The sequence below is a fragment of the Lotus japonicus genome, chromosome 1 (genome assembly GCF_012489685.1).
Source record: "Lotus japonicus ecotype B-129 chromosome 1, LjGifu_v1.2".
Lineage (NCBI taxonomy): Eukaryota > Viridiplantae > Streptophyta > Magnoliopsida > Fabales > Fabaceae > Lotus > Lotus japonicus.
Window position 1 is genome coordinate 27,418,465 of NC_080041.1, and position 27,177 is coordinate 27,445,641.

The 27,177-nt window shown below is 36.7% G+C and overlaps 2 protein-coding genes across 2 annotated transcripts; one reads left to right on the plus strand and one right to left on the minus strand.

Moving 5' to 3' along the window:
- The first annotated feature begins 602 nt into the window (after window positions 1–602).
- On the plus strand, window positions 603–5,787 carry LOC130731653 (uncharacterized). The gene is made up of 7 exons (XM_057583921.1): window positions 603–934; window positions 1,003–1,144; window positions 1,235–1,336; window positions 3,418–3,542; window positions 4,536–4,816; window positions 4,900–4,984; window positions 5,362–5,787. The coding sequence occupies exons 1-7, from the start codon at window positions 821–823 to the stop codon at window positions 5,785–5,787; spliced, it is 1,275 nt and encodes a 424-aa protein (XP_057439904.1). The 5' UTR covers window positions 603–820.
- Window positions 5,788–6,282: 495 nt separating this feature from the next.
- On the minus strand, window positions 6,283–9,701 carry LOC130734310 (uncharacterized). The gene is made up of 3 exons (XM_057586663.1): window positions 9,544–9,701; window positions 8,965–9,171; window positions 6,283–6,787 (listed from the first exon to the last, which is right to left on the minus strand). The coding sequence occupies exons 2-3, from the start codon at window positions 9,006–9,008 to the stop codon at window positions 6,550–6,552; spliced, it is 282 nt and encodes a 93-aa protein (XP_057442646.1). The 5' UTR covers window positions 9,009–9,171; window positions 9,544–9,701; the 3' UTR covers window positions 6,283–6,549.
- Window positions 9,702–27,177: the final 17,476 nt, after the last annotated feature.

Here is a 27,177-nt window from a genome sequence, read left to right on the forward strand (position 1 = left end):
TAACCGTGTTTTATGGTGTAGCACGGTCATAGGGATGGCAATGGGTCTCGGACCCATAGGGTACCCGCAAAAAATACTCACTATGGGTAGGGTAAAAACCCGTTAGATGGGTATGGGGTTGGGTATGAGTAATTACCCGTAAAAAGTATTGGGTCATACCCGCACACACATATTATTATTATTATTATTATTATTATTATATGAACAAATTAACTTAAGCTATAACTTTCAAACTTACTTATTTTAAAAATAGGTGACTATTTAAAGTATTAATAATCATTGCTAATTTACTCTCACTTATTTTTAAAATTAGTAAGTTAATAACCTACAACTTTAGGACTATATTATAAATCCAAAATTAAAATTTAAGTTATATCTTTCTTGCTTATTCGTTCTAAAAATATATATTCTTAGTTGAATGATTTTATTTGTTACGTAGATAATCTTTTGTATTTATATTAGTGTTTTTTATTTAAAAAGTTAGTTGTATTTTTTGTTTTTTATTAACAAAAATAGTGAAAAATATATTTTGAATAGCTAAATTGCGGGTAATGGACACGAGTACGGGCATATATGTACCTAGAGGCTACGGGAACGGACATTCAAGTTGCTACCCACAAAGATATGAGGACGGGTACGGATAATTTTTTAAAACACCGTGGGAATGGGTACAATAATACCCTATCCAGACCCAATCCATTGCCATCCCTACACGGTCACGCGCCTAAACCATTTGTTAGACTAACAGTAATGGCGCGAAAAGAAGAGTGGGAAGATTGGAATGAATAATTTGATTAGGGCACACTGAGCGAAGAAGAAGATGGCTTCTGCATTTGGATGGTACGGTCCTCTCATAGATCTCCGCAAAGCTTCCAATCACATCAGCGATTTCGTTCAGCTTCTCGTCTTCGTTCATCGCTGCTTCCCCGTTCAGGTTTCTCTCTCTTCCCTCTCTCTCACTCTCTCTCATCCTCCTTCACGTTCTCTGCTTCCTCTTCACAGTGCAAATCATCGAAACGCGGAGCGGAGTTCACCCGAACCGACATCCAAGTCGGCGATGAAACCACGCCGTATTTTGGAGTCTCCATTTGGCAGCGGGACATGGGGTCCGCCGTGGCCGCCGGCGATGTTGTGCTGTTACAGAGTAATTATCATGATTTGAGCTGTTTGTTTGTCTGTTTATAATGTGAATTTGTTATCTGTTTTGGAACTGATTTGACTGTGTTGTTGGCAGATTTCAAGATTGCTAAATATGGTGATGTTGTTGAGGCTAGAACTGTTCAGTGGTCTTCGCTTCTTTGCTTGGTTCGCTCTTACCAGTTACTTGCCTCAGAGGGTTTGTTCTCTTCTCTGTGTGAATGTGTTCTCTGTTTCCTACTAACTCCAAGTTTGTTGATGAGTGCAGTTTGTTCCTGTTTCTTTATTTTCTAAATTATGTCCTTATGTACACTTGATATTTCTCAATTACACTAACTCATTTCACTATTGAAAAGTGCAAAGGTTAATTTAAATGTTAGAATTAAGTTTCATTCACACTCAGGGGCATAGGGAGGGGGGGGGGGGGCATGGTGGTATCATCACCTCTCCAAGCTTTTTAATTTTGTTCTTTTACATGTCATACATAGGTAATCAGATATGCTTCTGTGAAATATTTATCAGATTTTGGTGCTACTAGACTAGACAAAGTGGCTATGATTGGTGATGCCCACATAACATTTGCATGTTTATCACCTCACATCAATGTGCATAGTTTCCACCATTTGATTGCAAGTAAATACAACAACGACAGCAGCAAAAGTTTTATCCCGTTAAGTGAGGTCGGGGATCACACGACACCATTGCGCTCGATCAAATACAAATTTTGTGGATATTATTGATCATGAGGCCGCTTTTAATAATATATTTCAACGTTCTTTTTGGCCTCCCTCTACCCTTCTTCACAAGACTAGGAACCATGTTATCAACCATTCTCAGCGATGCCTCCAAAGGTCTTCTTTGCACATATCCTAACCACCTTATTTCTCCTTAATAGATGTCACACAAATATCTCCTCGATCATTGTGTATCTTGTCCTTTCTAGTTGTCCATCCATCTATCTTAAGTCTTGACCTTCTCATTTCTGCTACGATTACTTTCTGCTCATGTTGTCTCACTATAGCTCACCATTCACTACCATAGAGGATAGCTGGTAGTATAGCAGGTTGATAAAACTTTCATTTGTGCTTGCTAGGTATTTTGCGGTCACAAATAACTCCTAGTGTTTTTCTGCTCTATAACCAGTCAACTTTATTTTGTATGTAACGTAGATGTCAATTTGCCCATTTTGCTTTATGATAGATTCCAGATACTTAAACTGTTAATTTGTGGTGTAATGTCGTTTTCAACTTTTACTTCCATCTTTTGTCTTAATAAAATTACAATGCATATATTGCCTTACTCCTGCTTAAGAGAAAATCCTTAGATTTCAAAGTCTTTCACCAAATCTCAGATTGAGAATTAACCTCTTCCCTTGATTCTTCAATTAGAACTATATCATCTATAAACATCATGCAGTTATGGAGGATCTTTTGTATATCCTTGGTAAGCACGTCCAAAACCAGATTAAACAAATACAGAGTCAAGGCTGAGGCTTGATGTAAACTCATCATTATAGGAAAATCCTTAGTCACACCTCCAGGAGCTCTTATTGTAGTTGCCACCTCATACATGTCTTGTATAGAACAAATATAAGCCTCATGGGCACTTTTTTTGAGTAAATACAGGATAGGAATCACCTATCTCTTTCTTTCATTTTCCTTTTACTAGTTACTTGTTCCTTTAATGAAAACATAACATATTGATCAAGATATTAATAACTATACTTAGTGAAAATGATCTAGGAGAATGAATGACTAGATATTTTTGCGGTGGATGATGTGAAATGACAGAGTTGCTGGAGAATTGTCAGTACATGCAAAAGAGACTCAATGCTCAAGTCAGCATTTGAACATTATAATGATAAAGAGAAAAATATCAAAACTGTATACTGTTGTCATCGTTATATAGTGGGTGGAGTTGTTCGAGTTAGTGGTGTGATTGCATTCTATGTCCATGCAGATTCACTTAATTTGTGTTAAAGTTTGAGGATTCTCTTATTGTTTGTTTAATATGACTTTAGTGTTATCAGATATTTTGTGAGGTATATGTGGCTATATCCCATTTGTGGTTAATTGTCGAGTCCAGAAAAAAAAAAACTAATAGATACAATCTTAGCCTTAAAGAAAGAGAAATTTTGTTGAAGTATTATGCTTTATTGGAATGACAAGAAAGCATGAGGGCTTACATGTGAAGGCTTTATTGGAATGACAAGAAAGCATGAGGGCTTACATGTGAAGGCAAAAAAAGTAATCATTTTATTAACAAGATCGTTCTGTGCAGATGTTGAAGAGTTGACAACGGGTTGCCATATTGGGACAACAACAAAGGACAAGCTTAGGAGGGTCGTAAAGTGGGTGCGACAGTCTCGGTCCTCCATCTGCAACATCAAGTTGCATTCTGATCAAGTACTTTTTTTCTCTGCATTGTAATTGTTGCTTGCACTATATATTTTCACATGCATGCCTACCTATCATGAGTTGATTCTGGATGCATGTTTTATTGATATTTTCTAAGTTATTGAAGTTTTTGAACAGCATTTCTTTTCAGCTGGTGGCTGTGTCATAAAGTCATAATATTGATGTCTTGCATATTCTTTTCATTTATCACATTATCTGTTTTCATGATGATTAAAGTTCATCTATTCTTTTCTACTCATGCTTATTGTTCATGGAGTGCATTTGTGTGATTTGCCTTATACCTTTTATTTTCATAGAAAATTGTTATTAAGTGATGCTTTTATCATTATTCATTAGCACATTACAAAAGTAGTTCTAATGGTAAGTTTGAGCTCGACGGTTGAGAGATATGCATCTACCTGTGGAGAAGGGCAGCCTTGGTACTTGGTGAGTGGAGTAAGCTCACTAAAAAGGGTGTGAGGATATCTCGTGAGACCAAAGAAATTATCATTAAAACACTAACCATACAGATATTTTTAGAGGAAGAATTCAGGTTTTCTTTTGTAAGAAGAGTAGCTTGAGAGCATAGGTGTATTTCGAAATATGCGTACCTTGTTTGCACATGATCTCATGTCCTAAATTTGAGGAGCGTGCTGTTTGCTTATGCAAATTTTGTGTTATTAGAAATGTCAGATGCCCCATTTGTTGTGCTCAAATCTAGCAATAGAAAGTTAACATCTGTTTGTTGGATGTCAAGAATAGAATATATCTATCCGGTTTTATTGTAATTCAATTGTCCTGCAAACATAACGCATAACTGATTGTGGCTATTATGATTATACCTTGTTCATTTTGTATTGTAGGTTCAAATTTCCTTAACAAAAATGGTTTTCATTGATAAGTTGACTTCTCTTTCTTAGAAATATTACTTCCATAAATATATTGCATCCCATACAATATTAAGTTCAGAGATGCTGATGAATCTAATGAATGTGATGACAGCAAAGAGAGTATCTGCCTAAAAACTGGGCAGTGCTTGAAGAGAGAAAGCCTAAGGACTGCTGTTCACTCATGGAGGTCTCTCAGCTAACAACATTGTGCAAGACTATAGTCTGTGCATCTATTGGTGAAATTGTTCCCCTATTTAACGCCATGACTCTCGGTGATACTGTGAAAGAGAAGATTTTCCTTAGCAGGATAGTTAACAAATCTGAGGGTAATAACTTGGTGGAAGATCTTTTATGCTCCGGCTGCCAGCTATGTGGCTCACCCTTAGATTCAAAGTATGAGTTTAGAATGATGATAACTTTGTTTCTGTTATGCCTTCTGTTATGGTCAGTGATCATTCTTTTCATCCGTGTTTCAGATTCGAGCAAAATGCTATTCCACTGATTTGTTCGAAAAGCTCAAGCCGCCATCATGCAATATGTTCTATATATAGGCCTTTCATGGTAAATAATATGCATACATCCTGCTCATACTGGATTCTCTTCACCAAGATCTCATCCTATCATTTATTTGATATTGGCGATTAATTTATATGCTGCATTTGATTATAGTTACTCACATGAAACTAGAAAAATTGCTTCTTCTGTAGTTCCATATACCTCTTGTAAACTTTTTGATAAATGAAACAAGGATGGCCAAATTGATGAACTATGATGTATCTTTTTTAAGTATATAGAATTTGAAAGCATATGTTGATATCTGGTCTGTATTTGTTTCATTAGTAAAAGTAAAAATAAGTCACGTTATAGGTCTGATTTTTAACATCGTGATTGTTCTTACAAACGTGCTTAATGCTGCTTATTGATGCAAATTTTGGCAGTTATATGTGTGGGACGAATCAGATTACATGCCAGTTCTTGTTAAGAACAGCGCTGCAGAGATCTTGTTTGGGAACATCAAGGCTGAAAAAGTCTATTCTAGTCACAGAGAACAATTGCTTAACCAAAATCCTGGTCCAAGAAATAAATGCAGGGATAACGATGCAGATGCAAGACTTGCTAATGAACCGAGACTTTCTGGGGCCAGTGCGTTAAACGTGGGTAAGAGCTTGCAATCGGAGGAAAAGCATGATCCTGTTAAAAAGTTCAACTTTTATCATGTATGGTTAATTTTTCTGAAAATGTTGCTGAAGCAAGGAAGGAACAGTCCTCTGAAATTTGAGATCAATGTTGATCCTACCTTAAATATTGAAAATGGAAAATTTGAAATGATTTCTGCAACGATGCCCTGCTTTGGAACTAAGTGATATGTTATCTATTATAATTTTCGCATATCTGCTTTTGTATTTTCTTTCAAACTGCAAATTCTATAATTCTCTTTACACCCTCCTTCAAAATTTCATTATTTGCGTGAAAAATTATAAAAAAGGCAAGTCAGCTACAACACCATTTTAGCTATGTGAAAATAACATTTTAGAGGAAAATGTTTTGATTCTGCAAAACAGGCATGTTCCTTGGATTTGTATCCCTAAAAAATTAGGCACTCATGCAAAATTATATATATTAAAATCAGAAGACAAAAGTATACAAAATTGGAGATTATAGCAAAGAATGCATATGACAATCCAACAGCACATTTTCGTTTTGCTCAAAATCAAGACAGTACTCCATGAACAAGTTAAAAATGTGATTAGGTAAAAACTAAATAAAGAGTATATCAGCCTACAAGAGTACATTGCTCCAATTATAAAAATACAGATTGCCTCTCGAAATTCTTTTGGCTATTTTAGCTATACTATAAGGAAACCAATGTGGCCGCCTTTTCTTGGCCATCAATATATATATGAAAAATATAAAAGAACCAAACATTTCTGAAATCTTTATGAATAAATCACCAGAGAAATCTTTCCTTATTCACCATTCGTTTACGTTGCCGGAGGAAAAAGGCCAACAACAAAGCACCAATTCATAGAACATTTGGCCATGGGCTCCCAGAAAATTTGGTTAGTTAATTGTTACAATCATGACCAAATAAATTTAACAATATTGATAACCTCATGATATAGAGGTTATGGTGTGGATTCATCTGTCTCCGCCAAAGAAGTTTCAGTTGCAGAATTTTGGGCTTCAAGTAAAGCCATTTGGCGCTCTGCGTGTTCCCTTTCGCACTGACTAATTCCCATAATAATATCAAGCATAGTACCAGTGGTGCCAAAAAATACAAGGGGTGCCAGAGATTTGCGCTTTATCCCCACTGGAATTGCCAACAAAGCTCCTGCCACAGAGAACACCCAAGTGCCCAATGCACTGCAAGCTTCCATGTTCAGTAACATTTCAAACAAAATTCAACTTTGAAAACACAAAAACATAGCCATGAAGAATGAAGAACTTTCAACAATTGAGTGAAAATGAATCCATTAAGGCTTAATATTGAAAGACCTTAGTTCCAGCGGATCTCCAGACTAGAGCAAAACATAGCCATATAGAAAAGGCACCAATCTCACTCCAACTCACAACTGTTTATAAAAGCACCTAATATCAATTTTGTAACTGATATACAGAGGGGATTGAAAGTGGGGAGTAAACAAAAGTGCCATTGCAGCATGTCAAGAACCTTTGTGCAATGCTTACCAAGGCTCCAACCACCTATTTTGTCACAGTTGGTTTTCGCAGATAGATAAATGTCATTTAACATTAGATGAGTAACCATGGCCAAGGACATAATATTTTAACCAACCTTAAATTCATCAAATATGATTCAGTGACTAGGCAACTGAAGCGTATACACTATACAGATTTGATAATACAAGAAGTCATATCTAAATGAGAGTGTAGTGATATAATTCTCATTCTCAATCTGTGTTGCACGGGTACGGGTACGGTACCCGGTACGGGTACGGTATTGGGTACGCGGTACGCGATTTTTGAAAAAACAGGGGTACGGGTACGTTAGATACATGTGTATCCTATCTTAATTATTTCTTCAGATTTGAAGTCAATTTTGGCTGTTTGCTACCAAATTGAATACAGGGCAAGTGGGCAACCTCATCTTAATGCCACATATGCCATACCCACTTTTTCACTCACACACTCATCCTTCAGGGTTCTGTCTCTCTCACTTTTTCCTCTTTCAAGCCTTCACTCACTCACTCACCTCACGCCCTCAAACTCACAGCCACACATCACACACTCAAATTCAGTCTTCACTCACCCACCGCCTCACCCACTCTTCACTCACTCACTCACTCACTCATGACTCACCCACCGGGCACCGCCTCACCCCCTCACCCACAGCGTCCCTCAACCCTCTTCACTCAGGTGATTACCCATTGCCCTCACAGTATTACACAACCCTCTTCACTCAAACACTCAGTCACAATTGATCAACAGAGCCAGAGGACATAGTCAAAGAAAGTTTACCTCAGAGAGAAAGAGAAAGAGAAAGGGAGCAATTGATTCGAGTAGGAAGCCGTGAAGACTGAAGGGAGAAATCAAGCAACAAGCAATCCAGTTTAGGGTTTCTTTATTTACTAAAGCCGTGGCTGCTTCTCTTTTCTTCCTTCTTTTCACGCGATTTAGGGTTCTGCTTCTCTTTTTTTTTTTTTTTTAAAGGCCAAAACGACGTCGTTTTGGCCCGTAACCCCCCCTTTTTTTTTTTGGTAACGGGTACGTACCGGGTACGTACCGTATGCGTACCCGACGCGTATGCGTACCGGGTACGTACCCGGTACGGGTACGCGGCCAATTTGGCCGTACCCATGCATCAGAGTTCTCAATGTTCTAGGGTACCAGTACCTTGATGAATTGTCAAAAATTGTTAGGTTGTTCCTTGGAAGATTATTATACTCAAGGAGACTACTAAAGATTTATTATCAAAACAAACAACAAATCAAAATTTGACAACTTATCGAGACTTTTGAAAAAGAATGAGTACCATAGCAACATGCCAAGCAAATACATTTTTTGTTCTGACTAATTCTCCAAAAGTGAGAATAGTTGGACCAGAGTATCTACAATGAGTGACATTTTCAATAACCAGAGGGCATAAAACTGAAGTTTCCAATTTGATGCCCAACAATACATCAAGGAAACAAATTTTCTCGTAACAAACTCATTGCTAGATCTGTTGAATATATTTGTCGGCTTATCAAGAGTCCAGACACACTACCCCATAATACTCCATTTCATCGATCCAACGTCTGTTACAGGGGTGCAAAATTGGAGCCTAATTTCCACACTGAGTTAGTGAGTCCCCAATTTCACCTAATGTTAATCTAGCAACTTAAATTCAATTTGATTTCATCATTTAATAATGTGTAAAAGGGGAGTGTAAGAATCTGGTTAAAAATATTCAATGCAATCCTATATTTCAACAAATCAAATAAATGGGTTTATCAAGTTATGAATTCAGGGGGGTGGGAGTGGAAATCAGTAAAGTGTAAAAAGCATGGATAAAGGGGAAAGAGAGAAGAAATAACACTGACTTGGAAACAGAGCAGTCTTCAAGATGCTTCTCTTCACCTCCCATTTTCTTGTGATGGGTTTGCCGATGAAAAGATAGGGTCTTTCTGCACAGCTGATAATCCTTACAGGAAATGAGAATAGAGGAAGAAAAAGGCGCTTTCACTTGATTCGATTTCGATTATTGCAGCCTTGCCATTTCGAATCCGGGTAGGCTAGTGTATGTTTAACTGCAGAGATACAAATGCAAAAGAAAAGTCAATACTTAGTGTATGTTTAACTGCAGGATATAAAGGAAAAAGCAATGGTTTAATTTTTTCAATTAGATTACATTCTCCTAACATTGTAAGATTATCTACAATCACAAGCTGATTTACAGTTTCATGACTATCATAAGAGGGTGTATGATTCCTAGGGTTGAAAATTACAGAAATTTGTTAAACAAATGAAAACAGAGAGGAAAAGAAAAATTGAACCTTTTTTAAACAAATGAGTAGGATATAATTTGTTAAACTGTGAATTCAAGGACCAATTACACATACGATTTCCCAGACCAGAAACAATAATCAGAGAGAAATAAGCAAGTTCATGGCTTGGTGTACCAGACTAGAGGGTGCAGTGGGTGGCTCCGACTGGTGGCGCTGCGGGAAGAGCGAAGGATGCAAGGATGGAGGAGGACAGTTGGGAATGGAAGTAGCTCCGATTCGCTTTCTGTGTCAATAAAACCCTACATTTAACATGTAAAAGGAATTTTGTAAATTTCATACAAAAAAAAATTGTAAATTATATAAGAGAAAAGGTACATGACAAAGATTTTTGACAAAATTTATGTAGTGCTGATTTTAGTGTTATCCAATTATAATTATAAGGAAAATGTTTTGTGGATATTTAGATAGTGGAGACATCCCGCAGACACCTGAAGTGAGAAAGGAAGAGAACAGAGAGATAATCAATAAATGTGATATATAATACAAGAGAGAAAGATAGAGAGAAAAATGAGGCGCGTGTTGGATGTCTGCACCGTTTGTATGTCTGAGTATCGTTACCGTAATTACGGTAGAGTCATTAAAAGCTATCTCTGTAAGTCACCCCTCTAGCAAGGCGTCCGTGCAGATAAGTGACACTGGGGGCCTTGCATGCATTGACTTGTTGGTCCTTTCATAGCAATTCTTTCTTTTGGTCAATTGAGACATCCTCAAACTGAGAAGCCGTCCGAAGCACTTTCTTCACTCAATTTCAGATAAGAGTGTTTTAATAAAGATAAATTATGTGGTATCCTCAATTTTTTTTTATATGGTACCCCATTAAGTAATTCTATAGATTATTATCATGTTATTCAAAGTAAATATTACATTTTTAGATTTTACTTTACTTGTCAATTAACTTTATCTCATGAAATTCATTTTTTGATGAAAAATGTACGAGTGGTGGAAACAAATGATGGTGATGGAGATGCGCGTAAAATGACCATGGTTGATAGATGCACAGAGCTCAGAAAACACAACTTTCAAATCTCACGTCCCTAAGAATTGAACGCTCCATTACTACAATTGAACACAATCAAAATTTTAGTTGGTATATGAGTCATTATTGTTGAACCGACTCATTTTGGGTACCACACCTTAGTCTGGCTTAAGGTACCACAGCAAACACCTTTAATAAAAGGACAAAACTTATATACACAATACCATATTTACTATACATCCACTGAATAAATAATTTGAATCAATTAATAAGTGGATAATAAGAAATAATATAGTATAAGTATTAATTTGAAGGTAAATACATAGACTAGTAATATTTTAATAGACAATTTTTTTTTATAAATGTTGTCACCTCTCTTAGAATCATTTGCATGTTTTTTTAATAAATGTGTTTTCTCGAATTTTTATGGAGTCTAATTTGTTTAGCACTTGACTAACACATTATTGATATTATAATAGATATTTTGATATAATTTATTTGAATTTCAAAAATTTATGTTTAGTAAAATTAGGAGATAAAAGTGGTAAGCGTAAGTTTATATTTAAATAAATTGAAAAAAACGTGACAAAGGATAGAAAATTAAAAGAAATGCATGACAATACCATCACTTTTTCAGTAAAATATAAGGAATACATCATAATGAATTAATTATAATAATTATATTCTAGAAAGTGATTTAAAATTGATGATTTTTTTTTATCTTTTCGAAGTAATAAAATAGTATTATTATCTACTATTTGATAGGGATGATAAAGCTATTAAGATAGGATTAGTTAGGTTAAACTGTCAAGTGAGTTTAAAATAAAAACTATTTCTTGTAACCGTAACTAATCAGTGAAAGATTGGAAGGAATTATGAACGCTAAACCACCACTGGGATTGGAGCTCTCATCATCTACAATGAAAGAGGGAGAGGTTAGTCAGGTTAAACTGTTTCTTCACTTTCTTGTAGTTGATTCCAATTTTTTTTAAAGAAACAGTTTCTTGCAGTGATTTACTTCAGAGATTAAAGGACACTGTCAGTGTAAACCAATAGAATTTCAATTTTTGTCCATGTTAGAAATCAATTTAAAATATGATACACATTTGAGGAATAGAGGGAAAGGGAATTAGCCAATTAGGGGGTTAATTTCATGTATCAGGGAGAAAAGTGACAGAACGGAGGGAGAGACTGAGAAAAATCTGTGTGGCTGTGTGAGATTTGTTTTATTTTAATTCAAATAAATTATTTGAAATTGAGTCGGATGCGACAAAAATCTGAAATCTTATTCATTATATGCGTAAAGTGATTCTATAGTGACGGCGCATATTTTAATCCTTTTGCAGCCACATCTACTCAATGCAAGACCGGAACGTAATTTATGCCCTAAACCACCACTCCAATTGAAGTTCTCATCATCTGCAATGAAAGAGCGAGAAGAAATGTGGCGTAAGATGCAAAAATCCGAAATGCAAAACTCATCAACAATGTTCAAGTTCGCACCTGCCAGTTTTCATGCTAGGTTTCTAAATATCGGAAAATACGATGTAAGATATGATATATGATTGATAAATGTCACTGTGCATGCATATAAAAATCAATTTCATTTAAAAAATATTTATTTTTTAGATATAAAGGAATATACATTTAATAAAAATAATTTTGATGCAGTTTATGCCTGAATATCGCGGAGAGTTGATGGTGAAGTTTCAATTTCTAAGGAGAAAGCTTATATGGGAGATTTTAGATAGAAGTAAAGATAAAAAGTTCAAAATTGAAGTACCATGGGATAAAATTTCGGCCATAAGAGCATTTATTGAAGAAAACAAGACTGAAATCCTTGAAATTGAGGTGTGTTATTTTTCCTATTCTTATAAATTTCTTTCATGGTCTTTCCCTCTAGATTAGAATAATCAATATACATTTATTTGATCTTGAATTTCTTTTTTCATCCCCAGCTTGATGAGCAACCAATTTTTCATAAGGAGATTAATTCAAAAGCAAGCAAACACACCACGTGGGAGATATCAGATCATGATTTCACAGGAGGTCATGCTAACACGTACCGGTATGTATCTTTGTTACACATTTGAGTTTATTTTTGTCACATATGCTTAGGTTAAAATTCAGGGTTAACTACTAGTGGCACTCAGTTAAATCAATCAATTTTAATTTTTAACCCTATATAAAATTTTCTATTGAAATCATTAAAAAATATAAATTTCTTGTACTTTTAGTCTTTTGTGACTGATTAGAAAACTTGCTATTTATTTTTTGTCAATGTAGCATGATGATTGAATAATATTTTAGTAGGAGTTGAAGTATTAATTTTAAAGTACAAAATGCGTATTTAACACATTTTCTTCTAAAAATTGTCTAAATCACTCGAGGTAAATATTGGCTAAAATTACTCTAGTCTAAGATGATTCAATAATAATCTAACATGTGTCATGAACTAAAAATAAACTTAGGAGGCGATTTACTTAAGCTAGGATTATTTACCTAAAATAAATTTGTATGATTTAGACAACCCGTCCAAAAAATTAGTCAACTTTGCTTTATAATTTTTCTAATTGTATGTGAATGAATTGTAACGCCTATGTGAAATATGATCTAATCATGTAGGATTCATCATCTGGAGTTCGCTAGTGGAGATTTGGGCAAACACTATGAGAAGATACTAAAGTCTGATAAGAGGCTAATGGAATTGAGCCAACAACCTTTTCCAAGGCTGGACTCTCCATATTTTGGCACACCTGTGCTATTTAAAAACATCAGAGATTACAACCCTGTGCAACATGATAATTTAAGGGAACAAGTTATGGCTTTAGATCGAGCACAATCATTTCTCAATGACCTCAAATCCTCCATCAACCATGAGCTCTCACAATCACAACACTTGCAAAATGTATTATAACTAGGTTACAAATTCGCACATTGCGCGATGTAAGAAATGATATGTGAATTTTACTATATTATATATATTTTAATGAAATATAATATTCTTATGTTAAAATTTATAAAAATTTACCACAAGATTTAATTGTTGAAGACACAGAGGTAACAATAAGCATAAAAGACAATTAGGGTCACTTCATGCAAGTATGCAACAATTATGCTATCAGGCATTTGTAATGTTTTAAAGGAAAGATAACCAAAAGAAGCATTATATTTGAAAACATGTCATTTTTGAAAAATATCAATTCTCAACAACTAATGTGTTCATGTGCAACATGGTCTTTATTGTCACTCAAACAGTTTGAAGGCTACATTACTTCAGACACCAATAAAACTTTTCTCCTTACTTAAAAAATGAACCGGATGCAGATAAAATCTTAAGAGGTGCTATAAAATTGTCATATTTAATTTACAACCAAATTGAAAGCAAACTATTCATACTCCATTTGGTGATGACTGGAGGATTATTTGGCAACACTTGGTTTGGGATGAGCAGGGGAATCTAGAATGAGTCAGAGTCATGAAGCTTCAGTCTTAAGTTGATCGAATAGTTGTAGTGTTTAAATATCCAAGACAGGCGACATTAACTTTGAGCCATTTTTCATTCATCTTATAGTTGACATAATTGACAATTTGACAGCATAAAATTAACATCATCACAAACAGTTGTTTTGTATTATTCAGCAATTATATATTGGGTAGTGACATAAGGTGAAATCTAATAATATTTAATCATATATAGCAAGATAATACCTTTTTATTCCCTATCTAAGAAGTATGATTAACTCAGTCGTAATCAGGGGGCATAGGCATACAGAGTGGTACTTTGTTCCTTGTTTTGGTCTTCATGGCTACTTGTTGAAGTAGACAGAGTGGTACTTTGTTCCTCATTTGAGAAGAATTTAGCATGATGATGATCAATAACTCCAAAGGAGGATGTGGAGTTGCACCTGAAGGTGGAGGCACCCTGATAGCTTCAAAGAAAAAGGCCACACTTAGAATAAGAAATACCAAAACTCCAATAATTTATTGTGATTTGTGAATGAATGTCAATTGTGTTTAAATATCAAAGGTTTGCAGTTGCATGGTGTGAGATAAATACCTGTATTACTGCATTCATCTAGCTGCAATGCTGCTTTGTGTGACTAAGAAGGAAAAAACGTGCGACATTCTTCTTCTATCTACAGAGAAAACAAAAAAGTTTAATTTGTGTCTCTCACTCTGTCTTGAGGGTTAAAATTTAAACTCTCTAATTTAATACAGCACAACACACCAAACCACAACAATAGTGTAATTAAACACAAATCAATTTATAATTTTCTTAAAAATTCAATTTATTTTTTGGATAGTTAAATATTATTTTTTTAATCCAAAACAAACACAAGTTTGGTGTATGTTTGAATGTCAATTGAGTCCATGTGACACTATTATTGAGGCTGAGGTTTACATCTAGGAATGTGTTTGGATCAAAGTTAATTTTTTTAATTTATTTTATGTCAACGGTGTAAGACCAAGATTTGGTCAGGTGGTACAACCCTATGTTTTGATGATAACAAGTTTATATTTGTGTATGAACAATTATGGTACTCTAACGTTTGTCTTTTAAGTGCTTGACAAAGAAGGTTCTGACTCTGACCCAAAGACATATTCATCAGAAGTGCTTAACAAATGTAACGCTTCTGCAATCACTATGTTCTTATGAACGGTAGTAAACGCTTCAGATGTTCTGAAGATTAAAGCTCTGACGTGGACTCTGAAGATTCAAGTGCTGAAGTCTTGAAGACCAGAAGTTCTGAGTGAACGGTCCAAAAGATGAAGACTTGAAGACTCTGAAGTTCAAGAGTAAGTTGTCTCTCAAGATCTAAGCGCTTCTAATTCTGAAGACCAGATGTTCAGAGTAAACGGTCCAGAAGCAGAAGTTCTGAAGGTCAGACGATCCCAGCTTCCTTCTGACTCTGATAAATTGCTTCACAAGTTCCAACATGAAGCGTCGCCAAGATCAGAAGTCAACTAGGCTAAGGCAATGTCATTGTCAATAGTACAAAAGCAGTGTACTATTCTGACCGCCTTACCTACGAGGTTCAACAACAACAGGTTCTAGAAATTCCAGAATTGCCCTCCAACGGATAGATTCTTTCAACGAATACAACACCTCACCTTGGAGTATAAAAGGCTGAAGAGAGAAGAAATTGACCAAGAAACTATTGAGCAATACAAGTGAAAACCTTCAAGCAAAATAACTTAGCAATATTTCTTCATTGTTCTTATTGTGTTTACTCCTGCTTATTTAGAAGCAACTCTTTGTAAACCAAAACCTTCTACAATCTGTTTGTAGTTCCTTGAGAGACCAGTGAGGTCAGATTTCTTGAGAAGACTAAGACTTGTGTGTCTTAGTGTTGCTAGTTCATAGATTTGTTAGTCACTGAGCAAGGTATGCTAGTGTAGTTGTAACAATCTTTGAATAGTGGATTACCTTCATTCTACGAAGGAAGAAATCACCTTAACGGGTGGACTGAATTAGCTTGAGAGATTTATCAAGTGAACCAGGATAAAACACTTGTGTGCTTTCCTCATCCATTTATCTTTTGAAACCAAGAATATTTGTTGAAATCTTAGAGGGTAAGTTTTTAAACGTAAAACCCTATTCAACCCCCCCCTTCTAGTGTTTTTCATACCTTCAAACATAAGTTTATAAAATTGATTACCTTCATTGAATAGTGGATTACCTTCATTTAACGGGTGGACTGAATTAGCTTGAGAGATTTATCAAGTGAATCAGGATAAAACACTTGTGTGCTTTCCTCATCCATTTATCTTTTGAAACCAAGAATATTTGTTGAAATCTTAGAGGGTAAGTTTTTAAACGTAAAACCCTATTCAACCCCCCCCTTCTAGTGTTTTTCATACCTTCAAACATAAGTTTATAAAATTGAGTTTAGTTAAAAGTGAATTTCTTTAATGGGATTTATGCATAGATACTTTTATGAAAATATTAATTTAAGAAATGAATCATGTTTGGATAATACAATTTGAAAGTGTTTTTAGGGCGTAAAAGCAACTAGCCATTTGAGGAGGAAATTGAGTTTGAATGTAACTGGATTCAGTTGAATGCAAAAACATCACTTTAGATGCACAAATTAAAAGTGAATTTTGGTAAATTCAGAATGAAAGAAACGGAGATTGTGAAAACCAATTGAATGCTTTCCATTCAATTGCCAAACAAACACACCCTTAAAAGGGAAATAATAACCATCAAGAGACCTTTGGACTAAAAAAAATCCTAACAGTTGACTGCATGATTACAATTTACGCCACTTTACAGGGTTGCTGTATGGAATATATGGTCATAAAATTGTCATTTGATATTGTACTGTTCAAGTTTTGGTGACTTTTATTTATTTTGCTGTTCTCTGCCATTTGTAATATTATTTTAGAATTTTCTCTTGTATTAAGGGTTGGTGTACCCTTGTTAGAAAACTAATAACCTACAAATTAAATATATATACTACCATGAAATAAATCTTGAAAGACATCAAACATATAAGGGGAATAACATATATTAATCAAACACCACATATAACAATCAACATGAACAAGATTGATAAACAAAATTATAAGAGAAAGGGATTTAGATGAAGCCTAGGTTGAAGCGCGCTAGGCGCTGTCCTTAGAGAGAAAACGCCCCAACTGCACTCGGTAGAATGATAAATTAATGCGCTCCTCTCCCAAGATACGTTAACCCGTCGGATCAGTCGTGTGCAACGAAGTATCCCCGAACTGATGAACAAGTTTGTGCTCTTTATCAAATTGAAAGGAAAACCAGTAAAAGACAGAAGAGAAGAGAAGTATTTATTATCAGTCTCAATTGCCCGCAGTATTGCTGCAGTCACGTTCCTTAAAAGAACTTGTTGAACGTGTGTTTTCTAAAGTGGAAAACCTGACATTACAAATTGTCAAAAACAGTTAATCAAAAGGTTGTTATGTATCATGGGCTAAGAAGTACGTAACAAACTCTCTTATGCTTTTCCAACAAGTAAACAAATAAGACATAATATATTTAATATAAAAATGAAGGTATGAAAAACGGTAGAAAGGGGGGGTTTGAATAACATTTTCAGAATAAAACTTCCACCTTAAGATTTTAACAAATCTTTCGAGACAAATAAAGTGCTTAAGATAAGAGATAGAAAAGCACACAAGGATTTTATCCTGGTTCACTTGATGAATCACTCAAGCTAGTCCAGTCCACCCGTTAAGGTGATTTCTTCCTTATTAGAATGAAGGCAATCCACTAATTAGATAATTGTTACAACTGCACTTGAAACCTACAAGTGACTAACAATACACTGACTTAGCTCACACTAAGATTCACTCTCTTAGTCTTCTCTAGGATCCGATCAACCTTGATCTCCTAAAGGTAAACTTAACAACTGTTTAAGAAAGATTGTTTACAAAGGAATTGCTTCTCAAAAGCTTGTAGTAAACACAATGAATTCAATGAAGAAAGAATACTTAGAAGATTTGAATATAGCTTGCGCATGTGAGATTCTTCCAACCGCATCTTTCAATCTTCAGCCTCTATTTATACTCCAAGGATTATGGTTTGAACACTGCATGGGAATGCTACCGTTGGAGGGCAGATCTGGAATTTCCAGCTTCTGCTGTGGCTGAGAATGTTAGGTTAGGTCGTCAGGATAGTACATCTGCTTTTGTACTTTGGATAGTGACTTGACCTTTAACCTTGTAGACTTCTGATCAGAGGAAAGCTTCGTGTTGGAACTTGTGAAGCTCGTTGATCAGAGTCAGAGGGAAGCATGGATCCTCTGACCGTTGTACCTTCTGATTCTGAACTCAGAGGGAAGTACTTGGTCTTCAGAGCCATTTTGCTTCTGGACTTCAGAGTCTCCACTTTTCAGCTTCTGGATCTTCAGAGTCTTCTACACCATCAGAACATCTGAACCTTCAGAGTGTCTGGGTTGTCAGAAAGTCTGGATCTTCAGAACTTCAAGTGAGTTGAGTCCACGTCAGAGCTTGATTAACTTCAGATCTTCTGAAGCTTTTCTACTGTTTAGATTGAACATAGAGATTGCGAAAGCGTTGCTTGGGTCACTCTTTAAGCACAATGCTTCTGATTTGTGTGAGATTGGATTAAGGTCAGAGCCTGTAAATAGCACACTCAGAAAAACACGTTAGAGTACCATAATTGTTCATACTAAAATGTTAACTTGTAATCATCAAAACATAGAGTTGTACTACACAATCAAAACTTGATCTTACAATCTCCCCCTTTTTGATGATGACAAAACCAAGTATTTTGATGAACAATTCTTTAACAATAAACTGAATTCACTCAGAGTTTAGAGAAAAAAAATTAGACTTATCCTGATGTGAATGGTTTATTCTGCTCATTCTGAATCCAAGTCACAGCTTGATTCTGAGCTTAGCTCCCCCTGAATCTAAGACTTAATGAAAACGTTAGTAATATCTAGATTCTGAGCTAAATAATATGAGAGTTCAGAGTGAAAAACTTATGACATAGATGAATTGAAATAATCGGAGCGCATAAGTATTCAGAGTCAACAGTAGGGTATCAGAGTCAACTAAAATCACTTCAGAGGAAGTGAAATGTATTCCTTGTATTTGCCCAGTGACACATCTATGGTCATAAAGGTGGAACTCTTGAATTCTCCAAAAGAAAAAAAATAATTCACACTAACACAGCTTACACATCAAAAACTGGGTTATACTCCCCCTTTTTGTCATAAGCAAAAAAGCATGAGGTGTGAAAAACTTAGTTTGAAGTACAAGGTACTCCCCCTTAGAGAAGGTCTAAGTTTCAAAAAGATGGAGAACTAAAAAGATGAAGCTTATATAAAGCGATTAGGAACAAAGTAAGCTTCACAACACGATCAATTCCAAATATAAGAAAATGACATCATACATAATTGCATTAGAGGAGCTCAGGAAGAAGGCCTTTGAAGAAGACTTGTTCTTGAATGTTAGGAATCCTGATGGTTCGAGAACCATACATGAGCGAATTACAATGCTGCTGGAAGAGGATCTTAGTCCAGAGTTGGAAAAAGATCTGAAGGAGTTCCTCTGCTTCGTGGAGGAGATTCAGGAGCTGAGCCAGCTGGAGCTGAATCTGCTGGAAGAGAAAGAAGCAGTGGAGAAAAGACTCGAGACGATAGAGGATAGTCTGGAGAAGAATGAGCTGAGCATCAAGCTCTGCAACATAGAATATACACTGGATCGTCTGGAGAGGGAAAGAGTGGAGCAGCGGAGCAGCGCCAAGAATGTAGAAGAATGAGGAAGGATCCTCCATTCTAGGGTTATGGATATGTATGATGTAATGTAATGCTTATGATCTTTATATGAATAAAGAAAGGTTTTTCAAACATATGTTATGATTAATGCAGAAAAGAAACAAACACTTAAGAAAATAAGTAAATATAACACATAGAAGCAAATATCATAAAGTTATAAAAAAAAGAAAACTAAAAGTTATCAATTAAAGAAGAAAAACGAGAGAAGTCCTAAAACTAGGGCTTTGCAGTGCGACGCAGAAGCTCTTGAAGTGCTTGATTCATGTCGATCAAGAGAGTCTCATGAGTGTTGAGACGTTGTTCCAAAATGTCAAGTCTGGAAGACCTTGGCTGGTTCGAAGTAGATGGAACATCCTGAGTAGAGTGAGGAGCTTGAGTGGATTAAGAGGCAACACTTGTGAAAGGTACTGGTGCAAGAACTTGACATCTGAGAGCTTCAGCTTCAGCCTGTAACCTTTCAGCTTCTTTCAGAGCTTCTAGCTTTTGTTCAGCTTCTAGGCGTGCAGCTTCTTCTGCTTGTTCTTTCTTCTTTCTTGCTTCTTCAACAGTTTCAAGTAACTCAACTCTTAGCTGTTGCTCATGCAGAGCCACTCTTCTGTTGAAACGCTGCCTAGCAGCTTCAATCCTCTGATCCCGTTCAGCGGTGAGATGACTCATCATAAAAGGAACTTGAGCAATTATCCAATCACTCAGATGATTCCATTCTTCAGCAACAGAGTCAGGATTCTCACTAAGGTCAGTGTGGCCTTGCACGTTGCGAATCATTAATGATGCTTCATAATTAAACACACTGATGCACTCAAGAAGGGAGTTTGGCTTGAGATAAGTATAGGGAACAATGGAGAGATTGGTTTCAGGAGAAGTGGGGTGGTTACTGCTATTGGCTTCAGAAACACCTTGAGGGGAACCAACATCTAAAGTTTTAGCATTTGAGTTGTTGATCTCAAGGTTAGGCTGAGAGGTTTCAACCTCAGGGTTTGGAGATCTAACCGAGGAATGGTTAGATACTGAGTTTTCTGGTTCTGGTTGAATAGATTCTGGTTGGATGGGTTGAGATGAAGGGTCAGCTGCATTCAGAGGGACAACTTGTATAGGATGATCTGGGTCAACTAGACATTCTGGTCTAGGTCCAGGGTATTTCCTTGGGCTAGGTACAGTATGATAGTACTCAGGAATGGCAGACTCTTTTTCTTTCCTTATTTGGTCAAATTTGCGAAGAGATTCAGAGTTATTGGAGGGTGAGGAGTCAGCAACATTTGTAAGATCAAGTTTTGATCTAGTAGTACAACTCTATGTTTTGATGATTACAAGTTAACCTTTTGATATGAACAATTGTGGTACTCTAACGTGTTTTTCTGAGTGTGCTATTTACAGGCTCTGACCTCAACTCAATCTCACACAAATCAGAAGCACTGTGTATAAAGGGTAACCCAAGCAACGCTTTCGCATTCACCATGTTCAGTATGAACAGTGGAAAAGCTTCAGAAGTTCTGAAGCTATACAAACTCTGATGTGGACTCAGTCGCTAGAAGCTCTGAAGATCCAGAAGTTCTGATAACCAAGAAACACTGAAGGTTCAGATGTTCTGATGGTGTAGAAGACTCTGAAGATCCAGAAGCTGAATAGTGGAAACTCTGAAGTCCAGAAGCAAGAAACTCTGAAGGCCATGTTCTTCCCTCTGAGTTCAGAATCAGAAGATACAATGGTCAGAGGATCTGTGCTTTCCCTCTGACTCTGATCAACCGACTTCACAAGTTCCAATATGAAGTACTCCCCTGATCAGAAGTCTCCTAGGTTAAAAGGTCAAGTCGCTATCTAAGTACAAAAGCAAGTGTACCTTCCTGACGACCTACCTAACGTTCTCAGCTACAACAGAAGCTGGATTTTCCAGAACTGCCCTCCAACGGTAGCATTTCCCATGCAACGCGCAACCCTAATCCTTGGAGTATATATAGAGGCTGAAGATTGAAAGAAGCGGCTAGAGAAGCAATACACACGCGCAAGACATATTCAAAATATTCTAAGCTTTCTTTCATCTGAAATTCATTGTGTTTACTATTAGCTTTTTAGAAGCAAATCTCTTGTAAACAATTCCTTGATAAACAGTTTGTTTAGTTCCTTTAGGAGATCAAGGTTGATCGGATCCTAGAGAAGACTAAGAGAGTGAATCTTAGTGTGAGCTAAGTCAGTGTAATAGTTAGTCACTTGTAGGTTTCAAGTGCAGTTGTAACTCTTACCTGATTAGTGGATTGCCTTCATTCTAAGAAGGAAGAAATCACCTTAACGGGTGGACTAGAGTAGCTTGAGTGATTTATCAAGTGAACCAGGATAAAATCCTTGTGTACTTTTCTCTTCTCTCTATCTTTATCCGTTGCACCATCTATCTTAGAGAAACCGAAAAGATTTACTTTAAATCTTAAGGGGAAAGTTTTTATATTGAAAACGTTATTCAAACCCCCCCTTTCTACCGTTTTTCATACCTTCAATTGGTATCAGAGCGCAAGTTCTGATTACCACACCTAACAGTGTTCAGTGATCCGGGCCGGTGTGAAAAACAATGGCTGCCACCACCAGTGAAACTCAAAGAGATGGTTACAATGCAAAGCCTCCTATGTTCGACGGTCAAAGGTTCGAATATTGGAAAGATAGACTGGAAAGTTTCTTTCTGGGTTTCAATGCAGATCTCTGGGATATTATTGTGGATGGCTACGAGCGTCCAATTGATGCAGATGGCAAGAAGATCCCAAGGTCAGAGATGACTGCAGATCAAAAGAAGCTGTACTCACAACATCACAAAGCAAGAGCAATTCTTCTAAGTGCTATTTCCTATGAAGAGTACCAGAAGATTACATATCGTGAGTTTGCTAAAGGCATTTTTGAATCTCTGAAGATGTCTCATGAAGGAAACAAGAAAGTCAAAGAATCAAAGGCACTGTCTTTGATCCAAAAGTATGAATCCTTCATCATGGAGCCAAATGAGTCCATTGAAGAAATGTTCTCCAGATTTCAATTGCTTGTAGCTGGTATACGACCTCTCAACAAGAGCTACACAACAAAAGATCATGTCATAAGGGTCATCAGGTGTCTTCCTGAAAGTTGGATGCCTTTGGTGACTTCAATAGAGCTTACGAGAGACGTTGAGAATATGAGTTTAGAAGAACTCATCAGCATTTTGAAATGCCATGAGCTGAAGCGCTCAGAGATGCAAGATCTGAGGAAAAAGTCCATAGCCTTGAAATCCAAATCTGAAAAGGCTAAGGTTGAGAAGTCAAAGGCTCTTCAAGCTGAAGAAGAAGAATCTGAAGAAGCATCAGAAGATTCTGATGAAGATGAGCTGACTCTGATCTCCAAGAGACTCAACCGCATCTGGAAGCACAGGCAGAGCAAGTTCAAAGGCTCTGGAAAGGCAAAAGGAAAGTATGAGTCCTCAGGCCAGAAGAAGTCTTCAATCAAGGAAGTCACATGTTTTGAGTGCAAAGAATCTGGGCACTACAAAAGTGATTGTCCAAAGTTGAAGAAAGACAAGAAGCCAAAGAAGCACTTCAAGACCAAGAAGAGTCTGATGGTGACATTCGATGAATCAGAGTCAGAGGATGTTGACTCTGATGGTGAAGTCCAAGGACTCATGGCCATTGTCAAAGACAAAGGATCAGAGTCAAAGGAAGCTGTTGACTCTGATTCAGAATCAGAAGGAGATCCTAACTCAGACGATGAAAATGAGGTATTTGCTTCTTTCTCTACCTCTGAACTGAAACATGCTTTGTCTGATATCATGGATAAGTATAACTCTTTATTGTCTAAGCATAAAAAGTTGAAAAAGAACTTATCTGCTGTCTCCAAGACTCCTTCTGAACATGAGAAAATTATTTCAGATTTGAAAAATGAAAATCATGCTTTGGTAAATTCTAACTCTGTGCTTAAGAACCAGATTGCTAAGTTAGAAGAAATTGTTGCCTGTGATGCCTCTGATTGTAGGAATGAATCTAAGTATGAAAAGTATTTTCAAAGATTCCTAGCTAAAAGCGTGGATAGAAGCTTAATGGCTTCAATGATCTATGGCGTAAGCAGAAATGGAATGCATGGCATTGGTTATTCTAAACCAATTAGAAATGAGCCTTCTGTGTCTAAAGCTAAATCCTTGTATGAATGCTTTGTTCCCTCTGGTACCATATTGCCTGATCCTGTACCTGCTAAAGTTGCTAAAAACCCTCTTAAAAAGGGATCTTTCTCTATGACTAAATATCATGCAAATATTCCTTTTAAATATTATGTTGAGACACCCAAGGTGATCAGAACCTCTGGGGTAACTAACAAAAGAGGACCCAGAAAGTGGGTACCTAAGGACAAGATTATCTATGTTGCAGATATCCTTGATAGCTCCACTGAAACACCAATCATGGTATCTGGACAGTGGATGCTCGCGTCACATGACGGGAGAAAAGCGTATGTTCCGAGAGCTGAAACTTAAGCCTGGAGGCGAAGTTGGCTTCGGAGGAAATGAAAAGGGTAAAATTATTGGTACTGGTACTATTTGTGTAGATAGTAGTCCATGCATTGATAATGTTTTATTGGTAGACGGCTTAACACATAACTTATTGTCTATAAGTCAATTAGCTGACAAGGGTTATGATGTTATATTCAATCAAAAGTCTTGCCGGGCTGTAAGTCAGATCGATGGCTCTGTTCTATTTAACAGCAAGAGGAAGAACAACATCTATAAGATCAGATTATCTGAGTTGGAGGCTCAGAATGTGAAGTGCCTTCTGTCTGTTAATGAAGAGCAGTGGGTATGGCATAGACGGTTAGGGCATGCCAGTATGAGAAAGATTTCTCAGCTGAGCAAGCTAAACCTTGTCAGGGGCTTACCCAATCTGAAGTTCGCTTCAGACGCTCTTTGTGAAGCATGTCAGAAAGGCAAATTCACAAAAGTCCCTTTCAAGGCAAAGAATGTTGTCTCAACCTCAAGGCCGTTGGAACTTCTGCATATCGACCTTTTTGGACCAGTGAAAACTGAGTCTATAGGTGGCAAGAGATATGGGATGGTTATCGTTGATGACTATAGCCGCTGGACATGGGTAAAGTTTCTAACCCGCAAGGATGAGTCTCATGCTGTGTTCTCTACCTTCATTGCTCAAGTGCAAAACGAGAAGGCTTGTAGGATTGTGCGTGTCAGAAGTGATCATGGTGGAGAGTTTGAGAATGACAAGTTTGAGAGTCTGTTTGATTCCTATGGAATTGCACATGATTTCTCTTGTCCCAGAACTCCTCAACAAAATGGTGTTGTTGAGAGGAAGAACAGAACTCTTCAGGAGATGGCTAGAACCATGCTCCAAGAAACTGGCATGGCTAAGCACTTTTGGGCAGAGGCAGTAAATACAGCATGTTACATTCAGAACAGAATCTCTGTGAGACCAATTCTGAATAAGACTCCTTATGAATTGTGGAAGAACATAAAACCCAACATTTCTTACTTTCATCCTTTTGGCTGTATTTGTTATGTTCTCAATACTAAGGATATATTGCATAAATTTGATGCTAAGTCTTCTAAGTGTCTATTACTTGGTTATTCTGATAGATCTAAAGGTTTTAGATTTTATAATACTGATGCTAAGACTATTGAAGAATCTATTCATGTTAGATTTGATGATAAGCTTGACTCTGACCAGTCAAAGCTAGTTGAAAAGTTTGCAGATTTCTGACAAAGGCAAAGCTCCAGAGGAAGTTGAGCCAGAGGAAGATGAACCAGAGGAAGAAGCTGGTCCCTCTAACTCACAAACTCTGAAGAAGAGCAGAATCACTGCAGCTCACCCTAAGGAATTGATTCTGGGCAACAAAGATGAACCAGTCAGAACCAGATCTGCCTTCAGACCCTCTGAAGAGACCTTGCTGAGTCTGAAAGGATTGGTGTCCTTAATTGAACCCAAGTCCATAGATGAAGCTCTTCAGGACAAGGAGTGGATTCTGGCCATGGAAGAAGAATTGAATCAATTTTCCAAGAACGATGTTTGGAGCTTAGTGAAGAAGCCTGAGAATGTTCATGTTATTGGAACGAAATGGGTATTCAGAAACAAGCTAAATGAGAAAGGAGAAGTAGTCAGAAACAAGGCAAGGCTAGTTGCTCAAGGCTACAGCCAGCAGGAAGGAATAGACTACACTGAAACATTTGCTCCGGTAGCAAGACTGGAGGCAATTAGACTGTTGATCTCCTTCTCAGTAAATCACAACATAGTTCTACATTAGATGGACGTAAAGAGTGCCTTCCTAAATGGTTATATCTCAGAGGAAGTCTATGTTCATCAACCCCCAGGTTTTGAAGATGAAAAGAAACCAGACCACGTGTTCAAATTGAAGAAATCACTCTACGGTCTGAAGCAAGCTCCCAAAGCATGGTATGAGAGACTTAGCTCATTCCTTCTGGAGAATGAGTTTGTAAGGGGTAAAGTAGATACAACTCTTTTCTGCAAGACTTATAAAGATGATATCTTAATTGTGCAAATTTATGTTGATGATATTATATTTGGTTCTGCTAATCAATCTCTATGCAAAGAATTTTCTGAGATGATGCAGGCTGAATTTGAGATGAGTATGATGGGAGAATTAAAGTACTTTCTGGGAATACAAGTTGATCAAACACCAGAAGGAACATATATCCATCAGAGCAAGTACACTAAAGAACTTCTGAAGAAGTTCAATATGCTGGAATCTACAGTGGCCAAGACTCCAATGCATCCTACATGCATTTTGGAGAAAGAAGATAAAAGTGGTAAAGTATGTCAGAAGCTCTATCGTGGAATGATAGGTTCACTTCTATACTTAACTGCGTCTAGGCCAGACATATTATTTAGTGTTCACTTATGTGCTCGGTTCCAATCAGATCCAAGGGAAACCCACTTAACTGCTGTTAAGAGGATCCTAAGGTATCTGAAAGGCACCACTAACCTTGGCTTGATGTATAAGAAAACATCAGAGTATAAGCTTTCAGGTTATTGTGATGCTGATTATGCTGGAGATAGAACAGAGAGAAAAAGTACTTCTGGAAATTGTCAATTTCTGGGAAGCAATCTAGTCTCATGGGCAAGCAAGAGGCAATCAACCATTGCACTATCAACTGCAGAGGCAGAATATATCTCAGCAGCAATATGCAGCACACAGATGCTCTGGATGAAACATCAGCTGGAGGATTATCAGATCCTTGAGAGCAATATCCCAATTTATTGTGATAACACTGCTGCAATCTCGTTGAGCAAGAATCCTATCTTGCATTCAAGGGCAAAGCACATTGAGGTAAAGTATCACTTCATTAGAGATTATGTGCAGAAGGGCGTACTTCTTCTGAAGTTTGTTGATACTGACCATCAATGGGCAGATATCTTTACAAAGCCCTTAGCAGAGGATAGATTTAATTTTATTCTGAAAAATCTAAACATGGACTTTTGTCCAGAGTGAAGATGGATCAGAACCTCTGACTATGATACTTCTTGATCAGAA